Genomic DNA, 21,287 nt, shown 5'->3' on the forward strand with positions numbered 1-21,287 from the left:
TACTCTTCAAGTTAGAATTATCATATGAGAGAAATTTCCCATCTTCATCATCCAAAGATGTCAGACAACAATAATAATTCCACACATAAATTAGTAAATCTACCACATATTTTATTATCAAACATTGTTGATAATTTAACAGATAATATCGATAAGATTTGTTTTAGTTTAGTTTGTAAAAGATGGTTTGAAAATAGAAATAGATATCTATTGTTTGATACAAACACTTTATATTGTATCGATAAACATAATTCAAGAATCAAATTGAATTCATATAGATCTATAATATCTGAATCACTTAGCAAAAAGAAACAACGTAATATGTATGTCACTCAAGATAAAAATGATATTGGTCATTATGATTATATAATAGATTATGGTAATTATATCTTGACAACAATTATTGATTATTATTTTCATCTATATTCAGCTATTATCTTTTTATTTAATAGATTCAATTGTCACTATAGATGAAATCGATCAAAGCATAGTGACGGTAATACAAAGCATGGAAATGCTGTTAAGAATAGAGCAGGAAAAATTGTTTACAAAACTTTATCAATTGATCAGTAAATCGAATGTAACTTGTATAGAGGATTGTCAGACATTAAAGTATGGAATACCAATGAATATCACCTCATTGACATTCAGTTTCGATTTTAATGAACCGCTGTTCAAAGGTTGTTTTCCACCCAACTTGAAGAAACTAAAGCTTGATGGTACTTTCAATCAGGTGATTGAAGTAGGTGTGTTACCTGATACATTGGAGAAGTTCGAGACTTCTACTATCAATCAAATATTGGAGCCTGGAGTATTACCGACATCATTGAAGATTTTTAAAATGTTGACTCCGGCACCTGATAACTATCTCAAAGTTGGATCGCTACCACCAAATCTACAGAAATTCGTTCACTATGGTGGAGAGGATGATAATATTGACCTTAACGTTCTACCAAATTCGCTGATCAAACTCGATAGTGTACCTTTGTCATGGATGAAGTCAATCAAGCAACTCGAGAATCTTAGATCACTAATGTTGAAGGAAAGCTCAGGTTTATTAGATCTTGCAGATCTACCTAAATCATTGACAAGACTGTACATTTCCTACTCGGTAACATTAAAATCGGCACTACCTACTTCCATAAGACATCTTACTCTTTCCAATTCAAAGTATGACATTGATGAATTGTTCCCGGATCGATCACTTTATCATTTGGAAAGTCTACAGCTGTCGGCATTCAAACAAGAATCTCTTGATGGATTGGATATCAAGTGTTTACGTCTCGTCGATTATCGTAGAGCAGACATTTCCCAATTGATCAGAGCCGTTCCATTTGGTGTTGAAAGGCTTGAAATTGTTTTAGGAGATGGCTTTGATCTTATCAAACAGAATTCACTTCCATCATCATTGAAAACACTCGATATTGATAATTTAGACAGTTTAACCCGTCCAGGTATTATTCCAAACTCTGTGAACCATCTTATCATCAGAGATCACAGATCTGGCATTGTTATACCCGAAGGAGTTCTCCCAGACTCTGTTCAAAACATTAAAGTGACAAAAGCTTTGTTTCCAACCAGTAAAATGGTTGATAATATTACCTTTAAAAATTACAATGGTAAGAAGTGTTCGATTCGAAAACTTGATGATCAATATTACATCGTATTTGGTCATCAAAATTACGAATTCATTGCAAGTCTATTCCACAAATCAATGTTTTTAGACAAAGTTAAAGTTCTAAAAATTATTACTGGTAAATAATAATAAACATTTTCATAATAATAAAAAAAGATAACCAATTTCTTTAATTTGAATTTTTAAATAATTAGTATTTTCTTTTTGAACATATCCTTTACAGTCAGCAAAATTGAAAAGTGTGGGTTTAAAACAATTTGATCTTTTTTTTTTTTTTGTTTTTTATATTATATGGATCCCATAATGCACAAATTGAATGTCCCCACACCAATTTGGTCGTAAATTAAAAAAAGTAAAAATTTCAAAAATGGGGGTTAAATTGTTAGTTGGGAAGTTTAACTCACTTTTTTACCACGTTTTTACAAAAAGGTCGTCTGCGTGACTGAGAAAGATATAAAAAAAATTTTTAACACTTTTGCTATGCATTTCGTATCAATCATTTTTCGTTTCAATTCCTCTACCCAAAGATGTCAAACAACAATAATAATTCAACACATAAACTAGTAAATCTACCACATATTTTATTATCAACAATTGTTGATAATTTAACAGATAATATCGATAAGATTTGTTTTAGTTTAGTTTGTAAAAGATGGTTTGACAATAGAAATAGATATCTATTGTTTGATACAAACACTTTATATTGTATCGATAAACATAGTTCAAAAATCACTTTGAATTCATATAGATCGATAATATCTGAATCACTTAACAAAAAGAAACAGTGTACTATGTTATTAATTTCACAACATGGCTATATTAATCTTTTTAATCGCTTTGATCATTTTATAGATATTAGTAAATATTTTCTTACAAATACATTTTTAATTGATAGTTATGTTTCAAAGAGATTAACTTTTCTTTATATTTAATAGATTCGATTGAAAGTATAGATCAAAACATAGAAACGGTTTCATTTAAGAGATTGTCACTTCGAGATGTCCCAGATAAGCTATTTACTCGACTTTATGATTTGATTAGTAAATCAAATGTAAATAAAATGGAGAAGTGTCAGACTTTAAATTATAGAATACCAATGAATATCACCACACTGGTTCTAAACGATTTTTTTAATGAACCGTTGTTTAAAGGTTGTTTTCCACCCAACTTGAAGAAACTGAAATTTTATGACTGTTTCTATCAGGCGATTGAAGTAGGTGTGTTACCTGATACATTGGAGTGTTTAGAGATTTTTCATCTTATTAAGATATTGGAACCTGGAGTATTACCAACATCATTGAAAGTTTTTAGAATCTCTGGTTCAGCACCTGATAACTATCTCAAAGTTGGATCGTTACCACCGAATCTACAGGAATTCATTCATAATGGCAAAGATTTTAATATAGATTCAAATGTTCTACCAAATTCATTGATCACACTTGAGAGAGTACCAGTGTCATGGATGAAGTCAATCAAGCAACTCGAGAAACTTGAATCACTGTGGCTTACTGAAGGTATTGGTTTATTAGATCTAAGTGATCTACCTCAATCACTGACAAGACTGGACATTTCCTGCTCAGTAAATTTACAATCATCATTACCTACTTCAATCAGACATCTGAATATTGCCAAATCCGAGTATGACATCGATGAATTGTTCCCGGATCGATCACTTTATCATTTGGACTATCTACAGGTTTCACCATTCAAACAGGAATCTCTTGATGGCTTGGATATCAAGATATTGCGTATCAATGAACATCCTATCATCCCGGGAACACTCAGAGCTATTCCATTTGGCGTTGAAACGCTTGAGATTGCTGCATGGTATGAATTTAAGTTCAATAAGAATTTACTTCCATCGTCATTGAAAACACTCGATGTTTGCAATATGAGGAGTTTCACACATGCAGGTATTATTCCAAACTCTGTGAATCATCTTATCATTCAGAATGGATATGACAGTGATACTGAAGAAGGAATTATCCCAGACTCTATTCAAAACATTAAAATGGGAAGAGTTGCATTTCCAACAAAAATGGTTGATAACATTTCATTCGAAGATTTCAGTAATAATAAGTGTTCGATTCGAAAACTTGATGATCAATATTACATTGTGTTTGGTCATGTAAATAACGAATTCATTGCAAGTCTTTTCCACAAATCAATGTTTTCAGACAAAGCTATAAAAATCCTTAGTGGAAAATAATCATAAAAATAAAGATCACTAAATACTTTAACTCTAAAATTTTAATTTCTAAATAATTATTATCGAAACAGATAATTATTATTTGGTACCAAACCGAAAAAGAAAAAAAAAAAAAAACAAAGCATGCAGATTTAATAAAAAAACTTCAGATTCTTAAGAATCATTTGTATATTCTACAAATAAAGATGAATGATCAACAAATATATATAAATGCAATAAATAACAATCGAAAAGATGAAGACGCTCTTTATAAATTGGCATTGACAATTAGTTATGAACAATCAATCAAACTACTATCAGGTGAATCAAAAACAAGACAACAACTTCTATTAGAGGTGCTTGGTATCAATCCCAATCATTCGGATGCTCATTTCAGGTTGGGTTCGATACTGCATGGGAGTTTAAAGACTATCACTCTTCCATCAGGCCAAACAATGAATAGCAGACAACTTTACAACGAATCGATTATTCTCGATCCTAATAACCCAAACCCATACTACAACTTGGCAAACATGCTTTGTATAGATAATCAAGAATCGGTCACTCTTCCATCTGGCCAATCAATGACACAGAGACAACTCTATCTTAAAGTACTATCGATTGACCCGAATGATTGTGATTCATTAAATAACCTTTCTGCTTGTCTTGCTCCCAATGAAACAATCGCTCTACCTTCTGGCGAGACAGTTACATCAAGACAATTGCTATTAAAAGTTATAGATAAGCAACCAAATTATAAATATTCATTCTATCTTCTTTCAAAGTTACTTTCATCTGACGAAACAATCACACTCCTCAATGGTGACACTGTCAATAGTAAACAATTACTATTGAAAGCAATTGATTTGGATCCGAATTACTCGATTGCTTATCAGGCACTTTCATTTAAGCTTCTTAAAGGACAATCGATTGCTTTGCTCAGTGGCGAGTCGATGACAGGTAAACAGCTATGTTTGCGCGCAATACAAGTGGATCCTCGAAACTCCTCTGCCTACTTCAATCTTGCATTGAACATCGAGCTCTATGAAACGGTATTGCTTCCAGATGGCGAGCAAATGAGAAAGAAACAACTGTATCTCAGAGCGATCGAACTCGATCCAACCAATGAATCTGCACACAACAACTGCGGTAACTGTATGACTTTCGATGAAACCGTCTACCATCCAACGCTTGGAATCATAAATAAACAACAAATGCTTCTGGAATGTATTAGACTCGATCCAAATAAAGCGGAACCCTATTCTAATCTTGCAATTCTTATCTCTAAAGATGTAAAACTGCCAAATGGCGAAAAAATGACAATTAAACAACTCCTTTTAAAAAGCATCGAACTTCAACCAGACCGACCACAATTCTATAGAAATCTTGGATATTCTCTTGTGAACAAAGAGAAAATCATCTTACCAAATGGTAAAGAAATGAATAGGAGACAAATACTTCAAAAAGCAAACCAACTCAAACAAAGTTAAATACTACTAAGGTAAATATAAACTGTAACACTCCTTAAAGAAAATAAATAAATCCTCTTTGTATAAATCTACTCTTTTTATTAAATAATAAAAACAAATAGAATAGAATAGATGTTCTAGATATTAATTAAAATCAAAAGTTAGATAACCTTATTATATGGTATCTGTAATTACCGTTTTTGGATAATAATAAACATTATTTAAATTAATTTAAAACCACACACACTCACCAACCAACCACTTTATATAAATTAATTATATCCCATAAAAGCTAGATATGTTTCCTCTGGGTTGATATTTCTATTATCTAAAGATATCTTTGAAACTGGGGATATTTAGTGCATCGATGAACTCTGTTACTTTGAAATTTAAATAATTCTCTTCGTTTCTGATGGAAATAATGTTTAACTCCATCAAACACCACAGAGGTAGAAACACAGTATTCAGATTCTTCTCAAGATCACTTCCTGGTATGGCATACATCAAACAAGACAGTTGTAAACTATGTTCAGCAAATGACTTTGACCCACACACACATTATTTCTTTAATTGTCGAGTCATCCTAAACAAATTCAACCTCAAACACATCACACAACATCTACAAATTGCCAACTATGAAGACGAATGGTCACTGGAAAAATCTACTACTCACTTCTACCTCTGCGATGAATCATCAGACCTAACAGCGATCATCTACCACAACATTTGGAAACATGTCAGTTCAATTCTATTCAGTCAAGATGACAAAATACTCGATTTCTCCAACCAATCTATTATATCCGACTTCGATATCCACAGAAACATTCTAAAATTAATACACAACACTCCAACACCAGCAGATATTGAACATATAAAGTGTATAACTTAGATTCTAAAAACGAATCATTGACTCTGAATTCATAGGAGACAAAGGTTCTGTAGGATTTAATAGCCAGATTCCGCAATCACTAAATTCCTTTTTACATTGTAAACAAAAGAAAAAAATAACCTTTTTAAATTAAAAGATACGTTAAAAAAAAAAAAACAATAAATATATTAAAAGATAGATAGTTTGGTGAAACCAACCAAGATTCACGAATCTGATTATTTAATAACTCACTTCCCATTTGTCAATCTAAAGAGAGTTTAAAAAAAAAAACAACACAATCTAAAGGTGAATACCAAAAAACTATGATGGTATTTGTTTAAAAAAAAAAAACTATGTTACTTTTGAACCATGATAATTCTTTAACCAAAAGACAAACTACGGGAGTGTTGCTCTAACTCTTCTCTTATCAAGATATTCACTTTCTAGAACAACAAAGAAAGAGTAGTTTAATTAAGTAATAAACCAATTATATATATATGTATATTCTTCGAGTTTTTTTGTTTATTACTGTTTTTTTTTTTTATTTCTTTTAAATATTAATAAGCTTATTACAAATTGATATTATTTTTATTTACAATTAAGTATTTATAAATAAGAAGTTATATAATATCAACATATCTATTTGTTTGTTTTGTGTTTTGATTGGTTTGTTTGTTGATGGATGATTGGTAGGTTGGTTGAATTATTGTCAAAAGTTATACTATATTGCTATATTATTTAAAAGAATGGCTTCTCTGGGTCGAGTGAGGCAACAAAAGTCTTAACAGCATCCTTCTCACCTTGTTGGAGTTGAGCTTTGATTTCGTTAAGAGATCTTTGGTTCTCTTCAGCAGCTAAAAGATATTAATAAGTTGGTTAGTAAGCTATGTGTTGTTTTGTGTAAAATACAAGATATGATATGATATTTACTTGGTTCCTTGTAGGTGATACCAAACTTGGCAGCAGTTGGTGCAATATCTGGTCTGGCGAGGAACTCCTTAATTTGTTGATCTACACTCTTGGTGGCATATGATCTCTATAAATTTTACATTAAATAGATTATTATAGTTTATGATTAGTTAACTTTATTAACAACAACAACATTATATATATTAAAAATAATAGGTATAAATAACCACTATGAGCAGCAGCATCATCATCATTATCTATCATCCACAATAACCACTATTACTAAAAAAATAAATCTATTCTTTTTTTTTTTTTGATTTTTAACTATTATTATTTTTATTCTATTATACTTTATTTCATTGTTGTTATGTATTTTCTCTTTCACTTCTATTCTTTTTATTTTCTTTCCTATATTATACAATGTTATGTTATGTGTATAATAAACAAATTAAAGTTGAACTTCTATGGTTGTTATGTGAATCAAAATCTTAAACTGAATAATATTCCTGTTGTTCTATTTTACTCTACTCTATTCTTCTCTATTCTACTATAACTTTATTCGTATTTATATCTAAAATGTTGAATGTTGCTGAACCTTATATTCTACTAATATGACTGCTAGCTATTATGTTTACATTGCTATGATGATGACGATGATGATGAAAGCTATTATAGGTGTATTATTTCAAATAAAGAATAGACATACTGTAGAAGCAGATCTAACTAAGTAAACTGATCTTTGATTGAAGAGTCTTGACATTTTGTGATTTTTTTAATAATATATAAAGTAATGTAACTAATAGTTTTGATATTGAAATTATTATTATTTTCGTTGGTGTGGGAAGTCTCACACTACATCACAAATAATAAATTTTAAAAAATGAAAAATCAAAAACAAAAAAAATTAAAATAATCTGAACTACGATTCTGCAGAAAAAACAATCTTTCATTGTTATGACAATTTACTTATTATTATTACATATTATCATTATTTACAGAACGTAATATTTATTAAAAAAATAACAAAAAAATAATTTATTTTTATATCTATCTATCTATCTTTTTGGATAAATTAAAGTATCACTGAACTTCACTTCACTTTTGATTTGTTCCAAAAATATTAATATGTAAGTAGTTGATAGTTAATCATTGCTTAGATATCTGAATTAAATATCTTTTTTCAAAACAAAAAAAAGTAAGAAATACTACACTAATTATAATATTGCAATTTTTCTTCGAACACCTTAGTCAACGATTGTGTGACCAAGATCTTTTAAAACTACGTAGAATCTATTGGAAAAAGTGGGTGAAAAATTAGAATGAGAAAATTTCATTGAGTGGTTGAAGTTTTGAGGGGTTACCCCCCTTTATTGAACAAAAAAAAAAACAGTTAGTTGGTAACTTGAATTTGTTATAAAATAACAAAAAAAAAATAGTTAGTAAAAAAACAAATAATAATTATATATATATATTATTCATAACAACCATTCCAATAGAATATTTTTGGTCAGTGATAAAATTTAAAAAGTGTCACGAACAGCAGCAAACATTTCTTTTTGTAATTTTGCCACAACTTTATTCTTATTTTAAAATTAAAAAAAAAAGAAAAAGATTTTTAATAATAATAAATCAATAAAAGTTTTTTTAATTTTTAATTTTTGTTATTAAAGATAGAGAATTTTAATACTACTAGGTTTTTTCTATAATATTAATTAATATGTATGGATAGGAGAGAAAAGAGAATAACAATGCTACCTAAAATTAGAATTATATCAGTTATTGCATTTGTATTTATATTTGTGTTGGCTGTGAATTACTTTTACTTTTATGGCGCCGAGATCAAGCAAAAGGAAGAGATGCAACAGCAGTCAGAGTATGACAACCAAAAGATCAGACAGTTGGAGCGTGCCATCGATGTCATGCTGACAAAGATCAACGAGTACAATCTGACATTGAGCCTGCCGCCAGTGCAACCGACGGTGCCGCCAACGGTGCCGCCAACAGAGCCACCCACAGAGGAGACCATCAAGAAGATGGCGCGTGACATGGTGCAGGGAAGACTCGACCCGTTCGACGCGAACAACGTCATCACCAGCAAAGACATGCTCACCTACTTCATCTCGAATTTCAACAAGAATCGCAAGGTTCTCAACGCAGACAAGTTCAAGCTGGCGCCGAATCACATCCCTATCGTCATCCGTGTTTTCAACAAGCCGCAGTACTTCAAGGTGGTTCTCGACTTTTACCGCCAGGTCGAAGGCATCGAGGAGACCATGATTATCGTCTCGCACGACGGTATCTTCAAGGAGATGTTTGACTTGGTCGAGTCGATCGATTTCTGTCAGGTCCGCCAAATCATTCATCCATACTCGTCGCAGGTGTTGTCAAACCGATTCCCAGGAAAGGATCCGCAACTCGCGCGTGAGCGTAAAGACGAGGACAACGGTAAGCCACGTAACAACAACGTCACCCCACTGAAACACCACTTCTGGTGGCATCTCAACTATGTGTGGGACGTCATGTTGCCAGAGCACAAGGGCGACATCTGTCTCCTCGAGGAAGACCACCTTCCATCGTACGACTTTTACCGTACGCTTCTGGCGACACGTGATCTCCGTAACAAAGAGTGTCCCGACTGTTTCGCACTCCAAATGCAAGAGCCATCGTTCAACGGTGACACACACGACCTTGGTATCTGTCCGAACATCGGTAACATGGGTCTGACGTTCGACCGTCGTCGTTGGGAAATCTTGCGTGGCGCCGGTGACGAATACTGTAATTTCGACGACTACAACTGGGACTGGACTTTGCAACACATGAAATCCGTCAACAAAATCCCTGGTAAATACTTTTTCACATGCAAACCACGTATCATTCATATCGGTACCTGTGGTATTCACGGTCGTGATAATAACAATTGTGAAGTAACAAAAGAACAAATTGATGTAAGTAGAAAACAAAAAAAAAAACAATATATTATATAAATATAATAATAATCTGGATTCATCCAACTTTCTTTGATTAATCATTAACATAATAATTATTTCTCCATCTATTTCTATAATTTACTCTTTTTTTATTTTTATTTTTAGCAATACAAAGCAAGATCGGATGAATTGAAAAGGGATAATGCACACGATTGGAGTAAATATAAGATTAGAGACTTTATGAACACTAATAATGCCTTACATTTCAGAGGATACGAGTCATGGGGACAAATGGATAGAGATCATTGCAATAATCAGAAATTCGATATCTAGATTTCCACTTTTTAAATAATATTATTTTAGGAATATTAATAATAATATTATAGTTTAATAAATATATATATATATAATAATAATAATAATAGTTGATTATAGATTTTAGATTAGAGGTCATTTGAATATTTATTTAAATAATAAGGTTGAATATCTACGTATTCTTCATCTGGTTTGTTCTCCCAGAGTAGTTCACAGAGTTTCATTTGAATCATCTTGTGGATTCCGTGGTTCTTGTATTTCTCCAGGATCAGAGGTGATGCTTTTTCCACTTGTTCCAACCTACTCCTAAATATCTCCAGCTCGAAAGCATTGGAATTCGGACAACAACTTGTGATATCTATACCGATCTTCCTTACAAACATATCATCTGTATCCAATTCCACCATCTTTATATTCTTAATTCTCCTTATTCTTTCATCAATTATTTCTATTTGTTTTTCATCATTATCATCTCTTTTTTTTTTTTTTTGATTATTATTAATAATATATCTTTAATTCTTTTGATTTTTTGTTTATATACTTACATTGTATTTGAATACATTGGAATTGAATCTAAATCTATTGATCCATCTTTTAATCTTTTAATATTTGTTGTTATTTGTTTATTGATACTATCATCATCATCATCATTGTCAATATTCTTCAAATCATCTAATCCTTTCAATAGTAATTGTTGAGTAACTTCTAAACTGATTACTGATTTCTCTATTAAATACTTGTTTACTATTTCACGCAATTCCAAATCATCATTGTCAAGATAATCTCTAATAATATCCATTTTCAAAATTGATGCAGTTGTAGGTCTATCTTTTGCATTAGTCAAAATAGACTGTACCAATTGTTTTAATCTTTCCGAATATCGACTTGAATAGAGAATCAGATTATTTATTAGTATTATACAAACAGAAATGTTTGCTTTTAAGTTAAGAATAGTACTTACTATGATTCAATAGGTTTATATTTAATATTGATTATATTCTCTCTTATTTCTTTACTAGATACACCGCTATCGTTGAGCAAATTAGATTATGTTAACATAATTTAATATGATCATAACATACCTAAAACATTGTTCTTTTGTTATAAGTTCATAAAGTACTACACCTAATGACCAAATATCTGTTTTAAAGTTATGTTTTCTGCCACTATACATCTCAGGGCTAGTATAAGCAGGAGTACCAGTGAAGTTTAATATTTCACTCTTTGTTGACAGCGCTATAGATGTTCCGAAATCAGTCAAGTTTAACACATTGTTATTCATTAACAATATGTTTTTTAGTTTTATATCTCGATGTACAAATCCTGCATTGTGTAATGAATGTAAAGCTAAGCAAATTTGAATAAACCATCTCAATACTTGCTATATGTATATAGTATATATATATATATATATATAAATACGATTTAGTTATAATTTGATTATATTAAAATAAAAAGTACAAAAAATATTACCTTTTCAGTTAGATAATCTTCATATTTCTTTAAATATTCTTGAAGATCACCTTCTTTAGAGTATTCCAATAGCAAGAATAAATTACCACGATAGAAGAAATGCTTGTGTAGTGTAACTATAAAAGGATGACCTTTAAAGAATGATAGAATATCTATTTCATTTACATATTGAGACTGTCTTGATGTTGGATCTAAAACCATATGCTTTACACAATACTCTTGGTTTGTTTGTTTAGCTCGATAGAGATACACCAAAGCATTTGAACCTCTTCCAATATTCTCAACAAATTCATATTCTAATAATGGATTTGTTTCAACTGGGTATTCTAAATTAATATTATTATCCATTTTCTCTTAAACTATATAATATACTTCTAAAACAATGAGTTTTGAAAACTAAAAATAAAATGTTCGAAAAAAAAATGATGAATGTTACTGTGTCAAATTCCATCACATAAATGAACGAATATGATTTTATTATTATCGTTATTTTTACTATTTATTATTATTAATCTTTTTCAAAGAGTTGAACTAAACTCTTTTTATTCACTTTGAGCATTGCATTCTTTGGTATTTCTTTGAGGATCTTCAGACGACGAGGTGTTTTGTAGCTGGCCAACTTATTGGAACACCATTGTTTGAGTTCATCATAGGTCAGGTCTTTGGTGTTTGGTTTCATAACTACGAGTGCACCAATGATTTGTCCGTACTCTTCACTCGGTATTCCAAGTACTGCCACCTCGGCAATCGAGGGATGAGCCAGTAGTTCATATTCGATTTCCAGTGCACTTATCTTGTAGGCAGCGGATTTAATGATGTCGACAGAGGTTCTTCCTAGAATTCGATAGATCTCACCGTCTTTGGCGACGGTATCGCCAGTCATAAAGTATCCATCTTTTGTAAAGTTCTTGGCGGTCTCCTCTGGACGTCCCCAATACTCCTTGAACACCTGTGGTCCTCTAATTAGAAGCTGTCCATCTTCATCGATCTTCGCATCGACAAATGGCAGTGGATAACCGACGGTTCCAGGAAATCTCATTTGTTGGTCGTAGCTATTTGATAGTGCCATACCGATCTCTGTCATGCCATATCGCTCCAACAGCTTGTGTCCAGTGATCTCTTTCCATCGGTTGAATATAGGTGTTGGTAAGGAAGCTGATCCACTCACCATCAATCTCAGTGAGCTCCAAGCATCGGAAATCAATTGCTTCTGTTCTGAAGAATGTCCACCTCTATCGTAATTCTCCAGCAATTTCGAATAGATTGTTGGAACAGCCATAAATACAGAGATGGGTGGAGATGAACTGCTGATGCTGCTATTACTATTGATATTATTATTGTTATCTTTGTTTTTATATCCATTTACAATTCTATTGTTTACAGTTGAAGCATCAAAGTGATTCATCATTTCAACGGTTGCACCAGTGAAGAGTGGACATGTAAGAGCATTGATTACACCATGAACATGATGTAGTGGAAGTGTATGTAGAATTCTATCTTGAGGTGACCATCGCCAAGGACCGATCAACGCCTTGACCTGTGACTCAATATTTCCATGTGTACTGACACATCCTTTCGGCTTATTCGTTGTTCCAGAGGTATAGATAATCATAGCGTTTCTACCGGGATCTATATTGATAACCTCTGAATCTTTCAACTTTATCTTATTAACAACATCATCTATATTATCAAAGCCAGTACCGTTTGTTGTCGTCGCCGCCGCTTCATCTAAATCATCCAGAATAATCAGAGGAATATTCAATTCCTTTGAGAGTTCAACCATTTTCGGTGACATTGTTCTAGTCGAAATGATAACCGATGGTTTAGAGTCGGTCAGTGTATAACGGTGCTCTGCAGGTGGATGTGAGAGTGCCAATGGTACAGCAACGCCACCAGCTCTCCAAATAGCCCACTGTGACTTTACATAGTTGAAACCAGGCTCACTTATAAAAGCGACACGCTCACACTCCAAATCCTCCACTCGATTCGCCAATCGTTTCGATCGTAGTAACTCTCCAGCCACTTCATTCGAGGCAGCCAACAACTGTCTATAGGTAAAAGATCGATCATTCTTTCCAATCAAACTATTATTATCGACAATAGCAACATTTGACCAATGATTATAATAAGCATTCTGAAATAGCTTTAATGATGGTAATTTACCAATAAACCTATTCATTTGTTATCAATATATTTATATATATATAAATAAACAATGTGTGTTGTTATGAATGAATGATATGTAAAAAAAATAATTATATTTGGACACTGTTTAAATTTGATGTACTTCACCACCACATTTAATTTAAATTATATTAATTTTTTTAATATTTATTTAATTGATTCATTCATTCATTCATTCATTCATATCTTTGTGAATTTTGAAATGAACATTCCACTTGTTCCATTCTTTGGATAGAATCTATATGTATTATCAATGAATCCTTTACTATATGGTACTTTATAATCATTGTTGTTGTTGTTATTACTGTCTTGTTGTTGTTCTTGTTGTTGTTCTTCGAAACAAGGTAATAATTTAGCATTGGCATTGTTATCTAATAACCATTTAACAACATCTTCATTCTGTACTTTACAGAAACTACATGTACTATAAACTAAACTACCTCCTACTTTTAATAAATTGAATCCTGTTTGTATTAACCGTTTCTATTATAATAGAAAGAATGTATTAATATAATTGAATCATTTGGTGTGTGAATATGATCATATTGTAATGATCAATATTAATAATATACCTGTAAATCGGTCAATTCAGTTAATTCGTTTGGTAAGAAATTTCTACCTAGCTTACTGTATTGAAGAAGATGACGAACCGATGCATCCAAACTACATTCTGCGTCAACAATAACCTTGTCATATAACTGTGCATTCGAATATCGCATATAAAAAGTATTACAAAAGTACAATCCATCCAGGTCGTATGTTACTTTCGATGTCTTTTTCTTTGAAACTCTTCTCTTATTACAATTACCATTACCACTACTACTATTATTATTACTAACTTGTTTATATTCTTCATTATTTACATCTTCTTCTTCTTCCTCTTCTTCTTTTGATTCTTCTTTGTTATTATTACTATTATTATTTTTCTTTTGTTTCTTAATTGGTTTGAATGGTAATGGATCATCTTTAATAGGTGCTTTAATGTTGAATGTTGAACCGTCGCATTGAAATAGTCTGGCACTCGGTACCTTGTATTTCTTGAGTATCGTTTTACAAGAACCCAATCTTTGAAGACTGATATCGACACCTGTGACAGTACCTTCTCCATTCATCATGTCGGCAATCATCGACAGCTTTGTTCCAGGTGCACAACATATATCCAACACATTATCACCAGGCTGTGGATCTAATGCCAATATTGCTGCTCCACTAGAAGCATCCATACCATATATCAAACCATTCTTATAACTATTAAGATAACAACATATATCCAACATACATTAATATATATATAAAGATTTGAATAGAATGAATGAATAATTGATTGATTGATACATTACGATTTTGATGAAGCTATTCCAACTCTTTCCGATAGTTTATAGAAATGAGGTAACCACTTGAGTGGTATTAACTCGGTTTTCAACTCTGTTTCTAATTGTTTTATAAAACTATTTATATCTTGTTTATCATTACTATTTAATAATCTATTATTTAATCTAATGAATCTTGGTATTTCTTTAATATCATAAGAATCGAATGGTATATCATTCTCTACTAAGAAATCGATAAACTCTTTTGGTTTGTTCTTTAGGAAATCCGATAGCTCTACTGTTTGTTTTTCTAAATCCAATGAAACATTCTCATTCTCTTCACCTTCATTATTATCTATTTGATCCCTAACATCATTATAGTTATCATTGTTTTTATTTAATGAATCATCTTTATTACTGATATTTGTTGTTGTTGTTGTCATTCTTCTTTGAAAATCAGAAGAAGCTGTGTGACTTTTACTGTCAGAAGAAAAAAACACGATGTCGAAATAGATAGATTTGGTAATCTCAAAAAGGAATCAAACAAAACAATTTTTAAAAATTAAACAAAAAAAAAAAAAAATTATTAATAAAATTATTAATTAATATCACTTATACTAGTGTATATCATATCTTATTTAGAATTCGAATGAAACTTAAAAGGAATTTATATTTGTGTATGTTTGTGTGGGTGTGGTTAAAAAAATCTGTTGCTTTGGAGGAATTTTATAGCTATTCTACATGCATCTTCCAGAAGAGAATGAAAATTTTACCAAATGTGTGTTAATTATTGGGGCTATAAATTGATGATCAAAACCAAAAATAATTATTAATAATATAAATCAAAGACAATTATAAATAAAGATATATATATCTTTTAGAAAATAAATAAATAAATAAATAAATAAATAAGAAAATGCCTTCATATACACATCAAATTGAAGTAGACGGACAATATAAACCAGAGGCAAATCGATATCATTTGTATTTGAATAAAGGATGTCCTTTCGCTCACCGTACACACATCGCTTTGTATCTTAAGGGATTGGAGGATGCTATCGATGTCTCCTACACTGAACCAGGCATGGGTCCCAACGGATGGATCTTCTCGAATGCCGAGCAGCAAACCGCTGGTTCCACCGTTGATAAGGTCAACGGTTTCGTAGGTGCACGTGAAATCTACTTGAAGAACGATCCAGCCTACGAAGGTAAATACACAGTTCCCGTGCTTTGGGATACCAAAACCAGTACCATTGTAAATAATGAATCTGCAGAGGTAAGCTATAACTGGTTGTTCACAATTTAATTAAAAACCTATTATTAACTTAACTATAACTATGATTATTATTAGATTCTCAGAATATTCAACAACCAATTGAATAATCTCGCTAAACATCCGGAAGTTGACCTCTATCCAGAATCTTTAAAATCAAAGATCGATGAATTGTTTACCATTTACAATGCATCCATTATTATGGGCGTCTACGGTCCTGGTTACGCTACAACTCAAGCTGATTGTATGTTTATTTTAGTGCAATATTGAATAATTATAATATCTAACTAACTAATTAATTAATTAATCATTTATTAGATGAAACAAAAACAGATAAATTCTTTGCTGCTTTGGACGATCTTGAGAAACATCTTGGTACAACTAGATATGTTGCAGGATCACAACTCACTGAGCTGGATATAAAGTTGTTTGTCACATTGATTAGATTCGAACCGGCATATTACGGTGCATACAAATTGAATCTAAAGACCATTCACGACTATCCAGTGATATCAAACTACTTGAAGGATCTCTATCAGAAACCGCAATTCAACAAGACCGTCGATTTCGATCACATCAAAAAGATCTACTATCTCTCACCGAATGCACCATCTCCAAAGATCGTACCAAGAGGTCCAAACGTAGATTGGTTAAAAACTCAACATAATCGTGCTAATTTGTAAATTTATTTATTTTATTAATCAAAAAAGAAAAAAAGAATAATAAAATAAACAAAAAAAAAAAGAATAAAGTTTATTTTGTAATAATAAATAATTATTTAATGTTTAAAACAGCAAACAAAAGATATTAATAATAATGATTTATCACACCACAAATAAATAAAACATCATCATTAACATCATCATCACCATTATTTTAGTTATTTTTGGGTAAAAGTTGACCACACACATATCTTATTCTTTTATACAGGGATTAATAAAAAACACACCAATAACTTTGAGAAAAAAATTACACACACAAATTTTCATGGTTGTTCTGGTTGAAAGAAGAAGTTTGACTTTTTTTTTTGAATCAAAAAAACATGATGTTTGCAGCACGAAATAGCTTGACTCCTTCGTTTTTTTAGAAAAAAAAAATTTTAAAAAAAAAAATAAAAGAAAAATGAATCTGGATAACAAAAAAAACTTTTCTTTTTGACCAAGAAGAAATTTCTATCCAACGCATCCATTGCAATAGATATACATCTAAAAGTGACTCACCAAAATCACAATATTACAATCAACCAACCATTTGTATTGTTCAACAATAATAATTTGTTATTATACTTTTTTTTTGATCACACTTTTAAATAATAATAATCACGTGATATAATTATTATTATTAAATATACATATTTATTTTATTTATTTATTTATTTATATAAATTTCTTAAAAAATAATAAATAAAATTAGATTAGATTAGTTTTGTTTTGGAAAATGAAAAACTATTTCAATGTATTACAAGATGACGATGAAGATGAATTCGTAATGGTCGAAAGTGATTCTACCAACAAGTCGAATGAAAAACCTGTAAAGAAAGAAGATTCAGAAAATGGTGGTGATTTGGAGGAAGGTGAGATCGTAGAGGATCAAGTCGTACCAAATGTTACTAGTACACATAATAATAAAAAACAACATCAAGGACATGGACATGAATTGGAAGATGGTGAAATCGTAGAGAACCAGAAATCCAATCATAAGAAATCTGCTCTGCAACTCAATAAGCAACCACAATACTCGATCGATTTGCAATTCGATTTTTCGAGCACCGAATTCTCAGAGTTGGACCAAACCAAGTCGTTCAATGACACCTGGGTACTCTGGTACGATAATACCAAGAAAGCAAAGACTCAACAAACCCCTCAACAACCAGCTCAACCAGATGAAAACAGTTTATATCTTCAAAGTTTAAATAGAGTTGGAACTTTTAATAATATTCAAGTAAGTAATTATTATTATTTTAGTGATTTATTTTAATGATAAAATATCATTTATGATTTATTAATATTTTATTTATTTATTTTATTTATTTTATCTATCTTTTGTTTAGACATTAATGCAATTATGGTCATCATTGACATCACCAATGGATACAAATATCAGTATTTTCAAAGACGGTATTGAACCAGCATGGGAGAGTGCAAAGAATAAGGATGGTGGTAAATACGTAAGTATTCATATATTTGATAATAATAGTTATTCAATGTTTTAATTAATTAATTTGATTGTTTTTATTTATCTACATACATTTTATTTTAATAGTCTGTTAATTATATTCTTAAAGATAATATTGAATATGCTAAAGTATTAAATAGTTGGTTTACATTGGTAACTTCAATTGTATTTGCTTCACAATGGGAGAATTATGATCAAACCGTAAGTTGATTTAATTAGATTACACTAATATCAATGTTAATATTAACATGTTGTTGTTGTTGTTGTTAAAATACAGAATGGTATCGTTATATCATTTAGAAGTTGGGGTCTAAGTATCAGTCTTTGGAATAGTGACTCTGAGAATCAAGAGAAAGTCAACAGTCTAAGAGATGCCTTACAGAATCTATTAAAGGTTAAATACACAAAATATTCATCACATAATGTATGTATTTAAAATTCGTTAAATATTCACATAGTTTAACTTTGCAATATTGATATTTATATTAATTTGGTTTTCCATTTTATTTTTTTTATAGAACACCATATTATTGAAAACATTTAAAAAGAATGATGAAAAGAAGAAAAAGATGAACTTTAAATTCCAAAAGAATAATAATGGTGGTAACTCTATTGGTTCTGGAAATAACAATAATAATAATGGTGGTTTCGATAACTACAACAATCAATACTCTGGAAATAATAGTATTACCAACAACAGTCAGTCATGGAGTGATCAGACCGACGGTAATGACGGTATCAATGTTTTCGCTTCGGCTTTCGGAAAGTCTGGATACAACATGCAAAACAATGGTGGTAATGCCAATAATAGCAACAACGGTAGCTGGACATCACAACTCAGAAAGATTAAACCATTGACTTTGGGAAGTTATCAACCAAATCAACAAGGTCAACAACAACAACAAGCTCAACAACAACAACAACAACAACCACAAACTGTTATTGTTAACAATTCTTCATCTGAACCAGCTGTTCCAGTACCTGAAATTCCAGTCGGTATGAATGCATGGGCAACCGGTATCCTCCTTGGAAAAGAACCAACTCCATTGCAAACTCCATACGTTGCAAAGAAGTCCGCTGATTCAATTCCAGTAGTTGAAGAGCAACAAGAACAACAAGAACAACAACAACAGCCACCAGCTCAACAAGAACAACAACAAGTTGAAGAAAAGAAGGTTGCCGTACCAACTATTCCACCATCGGTAAATGCATGGTCAACCGGATTGTTATTACCAAAATCACCTTCTGTCAACAATATTGTTGAGACTACTGCTACTTCCAGTGAGGACACTACACCAGAATCTGTTACTCCAACTACCACCGCCACTAAAGAGAAGAAAGAAAAGAAGGAAAAGAAAGAGAAATCTTCAGAGCAACAACAACAACAACAATCAAAGAAACCAGATACAGCTGCTGTTAATGCTTGGTCAACTGGATTGTTGCTGCCAAAGGAAGTCGAACAACCAAAGGTAGAGAAGAAAGAGAAAGAACAACCACAACAACCACAACAACAACAACAAAAGGTAGAGAAACAAGAAAAGAAGAGACAATTGAAGGTATCAGATGAGAAAGTTAATGAGACAAACTTCTGGGAATCAAATCCAACTACTACCACTGCTGCTGCTAACGTTGCCTCTAAAGACGAGTCACCAAAGACTGTTGCTGCTGCTTCTACCTCTGCACCACAACCCGAGCAATCAAGAGAGAGAAAGAGACAAGCAAGACACGCTACCACCTCACCAGTTGTTAATGCACCACCCGTATCTCTATGGGAGCAAAAAGACAATGTCTTGAAGTTGATGGAAACCATTGCCATTGAACAACCGACTGTTGTTGTTGCTGCTGCCGTCACCAGTGTAGAGACCACCGAGACCAAAGAAGAATCAACAAGATTGACACTCCAGATTAAACCACAAGACAAGAAGGCAAAGGTACAAGAGATTCAACCGGTTGCAGCAACAGCTGAATGGACATCAGTAGAAGAGAAGAAACCAAAGAAAGAAAGAAAAGAAGATGATGATAACAATAGCAGTAATAATAATAATAATAAGAAGAACAGTTATAATAATAATAATAAGAAAGAAGAAAAGACATCGTTAATTCATGCTTTATTGGTTGAAGAACCAATTGAATATAAGACACCAGTTAAACCTAAATCATCATCATCATCTACAACATCATCAGTCACCACAACCAATGTATCTAACAACAACAATAACAATAAGAAAGATAAATCAAATAGTAGTAGTAATAAGACTAAAGTTAGCAAACCAACCACACCTGTTACAACCACAAAGCAAATCACAAAGAAATCAACAAACAATAACAATTCATTTGATATCAAATTGGTCGGTGCTGGTGCTGTCATTTTAGTATTAATACTTGCAATCCTCTTTAAATTCATTCTCAATTGAGAGATAACAACAACAACAACAACATCACAAAATATATTAAGAAACTAAACAAAAACAAAATAACAAATCAAACAATATCAAATCAATATCATATATTTACTAAACTATTAATTAATTAGTTATAACTTTATTATTAATTTTAATAA

At 31.4% G+C, this 21,287-nt stretch overlaps 10 protein-coding genes across 10 annotated transcripts; 6 read left to right on the forward strand and 4 right to left on the reverse strand.

Moving 5' to 3' along the window:
* Nucleotides 1–24: 24 nt before the first annotated feature.
* On the forward strand, nt 25–3,845 carry PPL_10820 (uncharacterized protein; the record flags this gene model as incomplete). Its single annotated transcript, XM_020581583.1, has 5 exons — nt 25–379; nt 453–1,754; nt 2,249–2,494; nt 2,572–2,687; nt 2,904–3,845. The coding sequence occupies 5 exons, from the start codon at nt 25–27 to the stop codon at nt 3,843–3,845; spliced, it is 2,961 nt and encodes a 986-aa protein (XP_020427899.1).
* Nucleotides 3,846–4,030: 185 nt separating this feature from the next.
* Nucleotides 4,031–5,314, forward strand: PPL_10821 (uncharacterized protein; the record flags this gene model as incomplete). The annotated part of the gene is made up of 2 exons (XM_020581584.1): nt 4,031–4,145; nt 4,272–5,314. The coding sequence occupies 2 exons, from the start codon at nt 4,031–4,033 to the stop codon at nt 5,312–5,314; spliced, it is 1,158 nt and encodes a 385-aa protein (XP_020427900.1).
* A 400-nt stretch (nt 5,315–5,714) lies between these two features.
* On the forward strand, nt 5,715–6,182 carry PPL_10822 (uncharacterized protein; the record flags this gene model as incomplete). The annotated part of the gene is made up of 1 exon (XM_020581585.1): nt 5,715–6,182. The coding sequence occupies one exon, from the start codon at nt 5,715–5,717 to the stop codon at nt 6,180–6,182; it is 468 nt and encodes a 155-aa protein (XP_020427901.1).
* A 717-nt stretch (nt 6,183–6,899) lies between these two features.
* On the reverse strand, nt 6,900–7,830 carry PPL_10823 (uncharacterized protein; the record flags this gene model as incomplete). Its single annotated transcript, XM_020581586.1, has 3 exons — nt 6,900–7,015; nt 7,092–7,197; nt 7,777–7,830. The coding sequence occupies 3 exons, from the start codon at nt 7,828–7,830 to the stop codon at nt 6,900–6,902; spliced, it is 276 nt and encodes a 91-aa protein (XP_020427902.1).
* A 988-nt stretch (nt 7,831–8,818) lies between these two features.
* PPL_10824 (uncharacterized protein) lies at nt 8,819–10,330 on the forward strand (the record flags this gene model as incomplete). The annotated part of the gene is made up of 2 exons (XM_020581587.1): nt 8,819–10,015; nt 10,163–10,330. 2 exons carry the CDS (start codon nt 8,819–8,821, stop codon nt 10,328–10,330), a joined length of 1,365 nt encoding a protein of 454 aa, XP_020427903.1.
* A 110-nt stretch (nt 10,331–10,440) lies between these two features.
* PPL_10825 (uncharacterized protein) lies at nt 10,441–12,133 on the reverse strand (the record flags this gene model as incomplete). Its single annotated transcript, XM_020581588.1, has 4 exons — nt 10,441–10,786; nt 10,858–11,196; nt 11,395–11,693; nt 11,786–12,133. 4 exons carry the CDS (start codon nt 12,131–12,133, stop codon nt 10,441–10,443), a joined length of 1,332 nt encoding a protein of 443 aa, XP_020427904.1.
* Nucleotides 12,134–12,293: 160 nt separating this feature from the next.
* On the reverse strand, nt 12,294–13,964 carry PPL_10826 (acyl-CoA synthetase; the record flags this gene model as incomplete). Its single annotated transcript, XM_020581589.1, has 1 exon — nt 12,294–13,964. One exon carries the CDS (start codon nt 13,962–13,964, stop codon nt 12,294–12,296), a length of 1,671 nt encoding a protein of 556 aa, XP_020427905.1.
* A 185-nt stretch (nt 13,965–14,149) lies between these two features.
* Nucleotides 14,150–15,722, reverse strand: PPL_10827 (Putative nucleolar protein; the record flags this gene model as incomplete). The annotated part of the gene is made up of 3 exons (XM_020581590.1): nt 14,150–14,452; nt 14,542–15,217; nt 15,310–15,722. 3 exons carry the CDS (start codon nt 15,720–15,722, stop codon nt 14,150–14,152), a joined length of 1,392 nt encoding a protein of 463 aa, XP_020427906.1.
* Nucleotides 15,723–16,195: 473 nt separating this feature from the next.
* Nucleotides 16,196–17,489, forward strand: PPL_10828 (uncharacterized protein; the record flags this gene model as incomplete). Its single annotated transcript, XM_020581591.1, has 4 exons — nt 16,196–16,555; nt 16,631–16,796; nt 16,871–17,231; nt 17,483–17,489. The coding sequence occupies 4 exons, from the start codon at nt 16,196–16,198 to the stop codon at nt 17,487–17,489; spliced, it is 894 nt and encodes a 297-aa protein (XP_020427907.1).
* Nucleotides 17,490–17,989: 500 nt separating this feature from the next.
* Nucleotides 17,990–21,141, forward strand: PPL_10829 (eukaryotic translation initiation factor 4E; the record flags this gene model as incomplete). The annotated part of the gene is made up of 5 exons (XM_020581592.1): nt 17,990–18,493; nt 18,603–18,719; nt 18,815–18,928; nt 19,005–19,151; nt 19,246–21,141. The coding sequence occupies 5 exons, from the start codon at nt 17,990–17,992 to the stop codon at nt 21,139–21,141; spliced, it is 2,778 nt and encodes a 925-aa protein (XP_020427908.1).
* Between the last annotated feature and the right edge of the window lie 146 nt (nt 21,142–21,287).

This window comes from Heterostelium album, assembly GCF_000004825.1.
Source record: "Heterostelium album PN500 unplaced genomic scaffold PPL_scaffold15, whole genome shotgun sequence".
Lineage (NCBI taxonomy): Eukaryota > Evosea > Eumycetozoa > Acytosteliales > Acytosteliaceae > Heterostelium > Heterostelium album.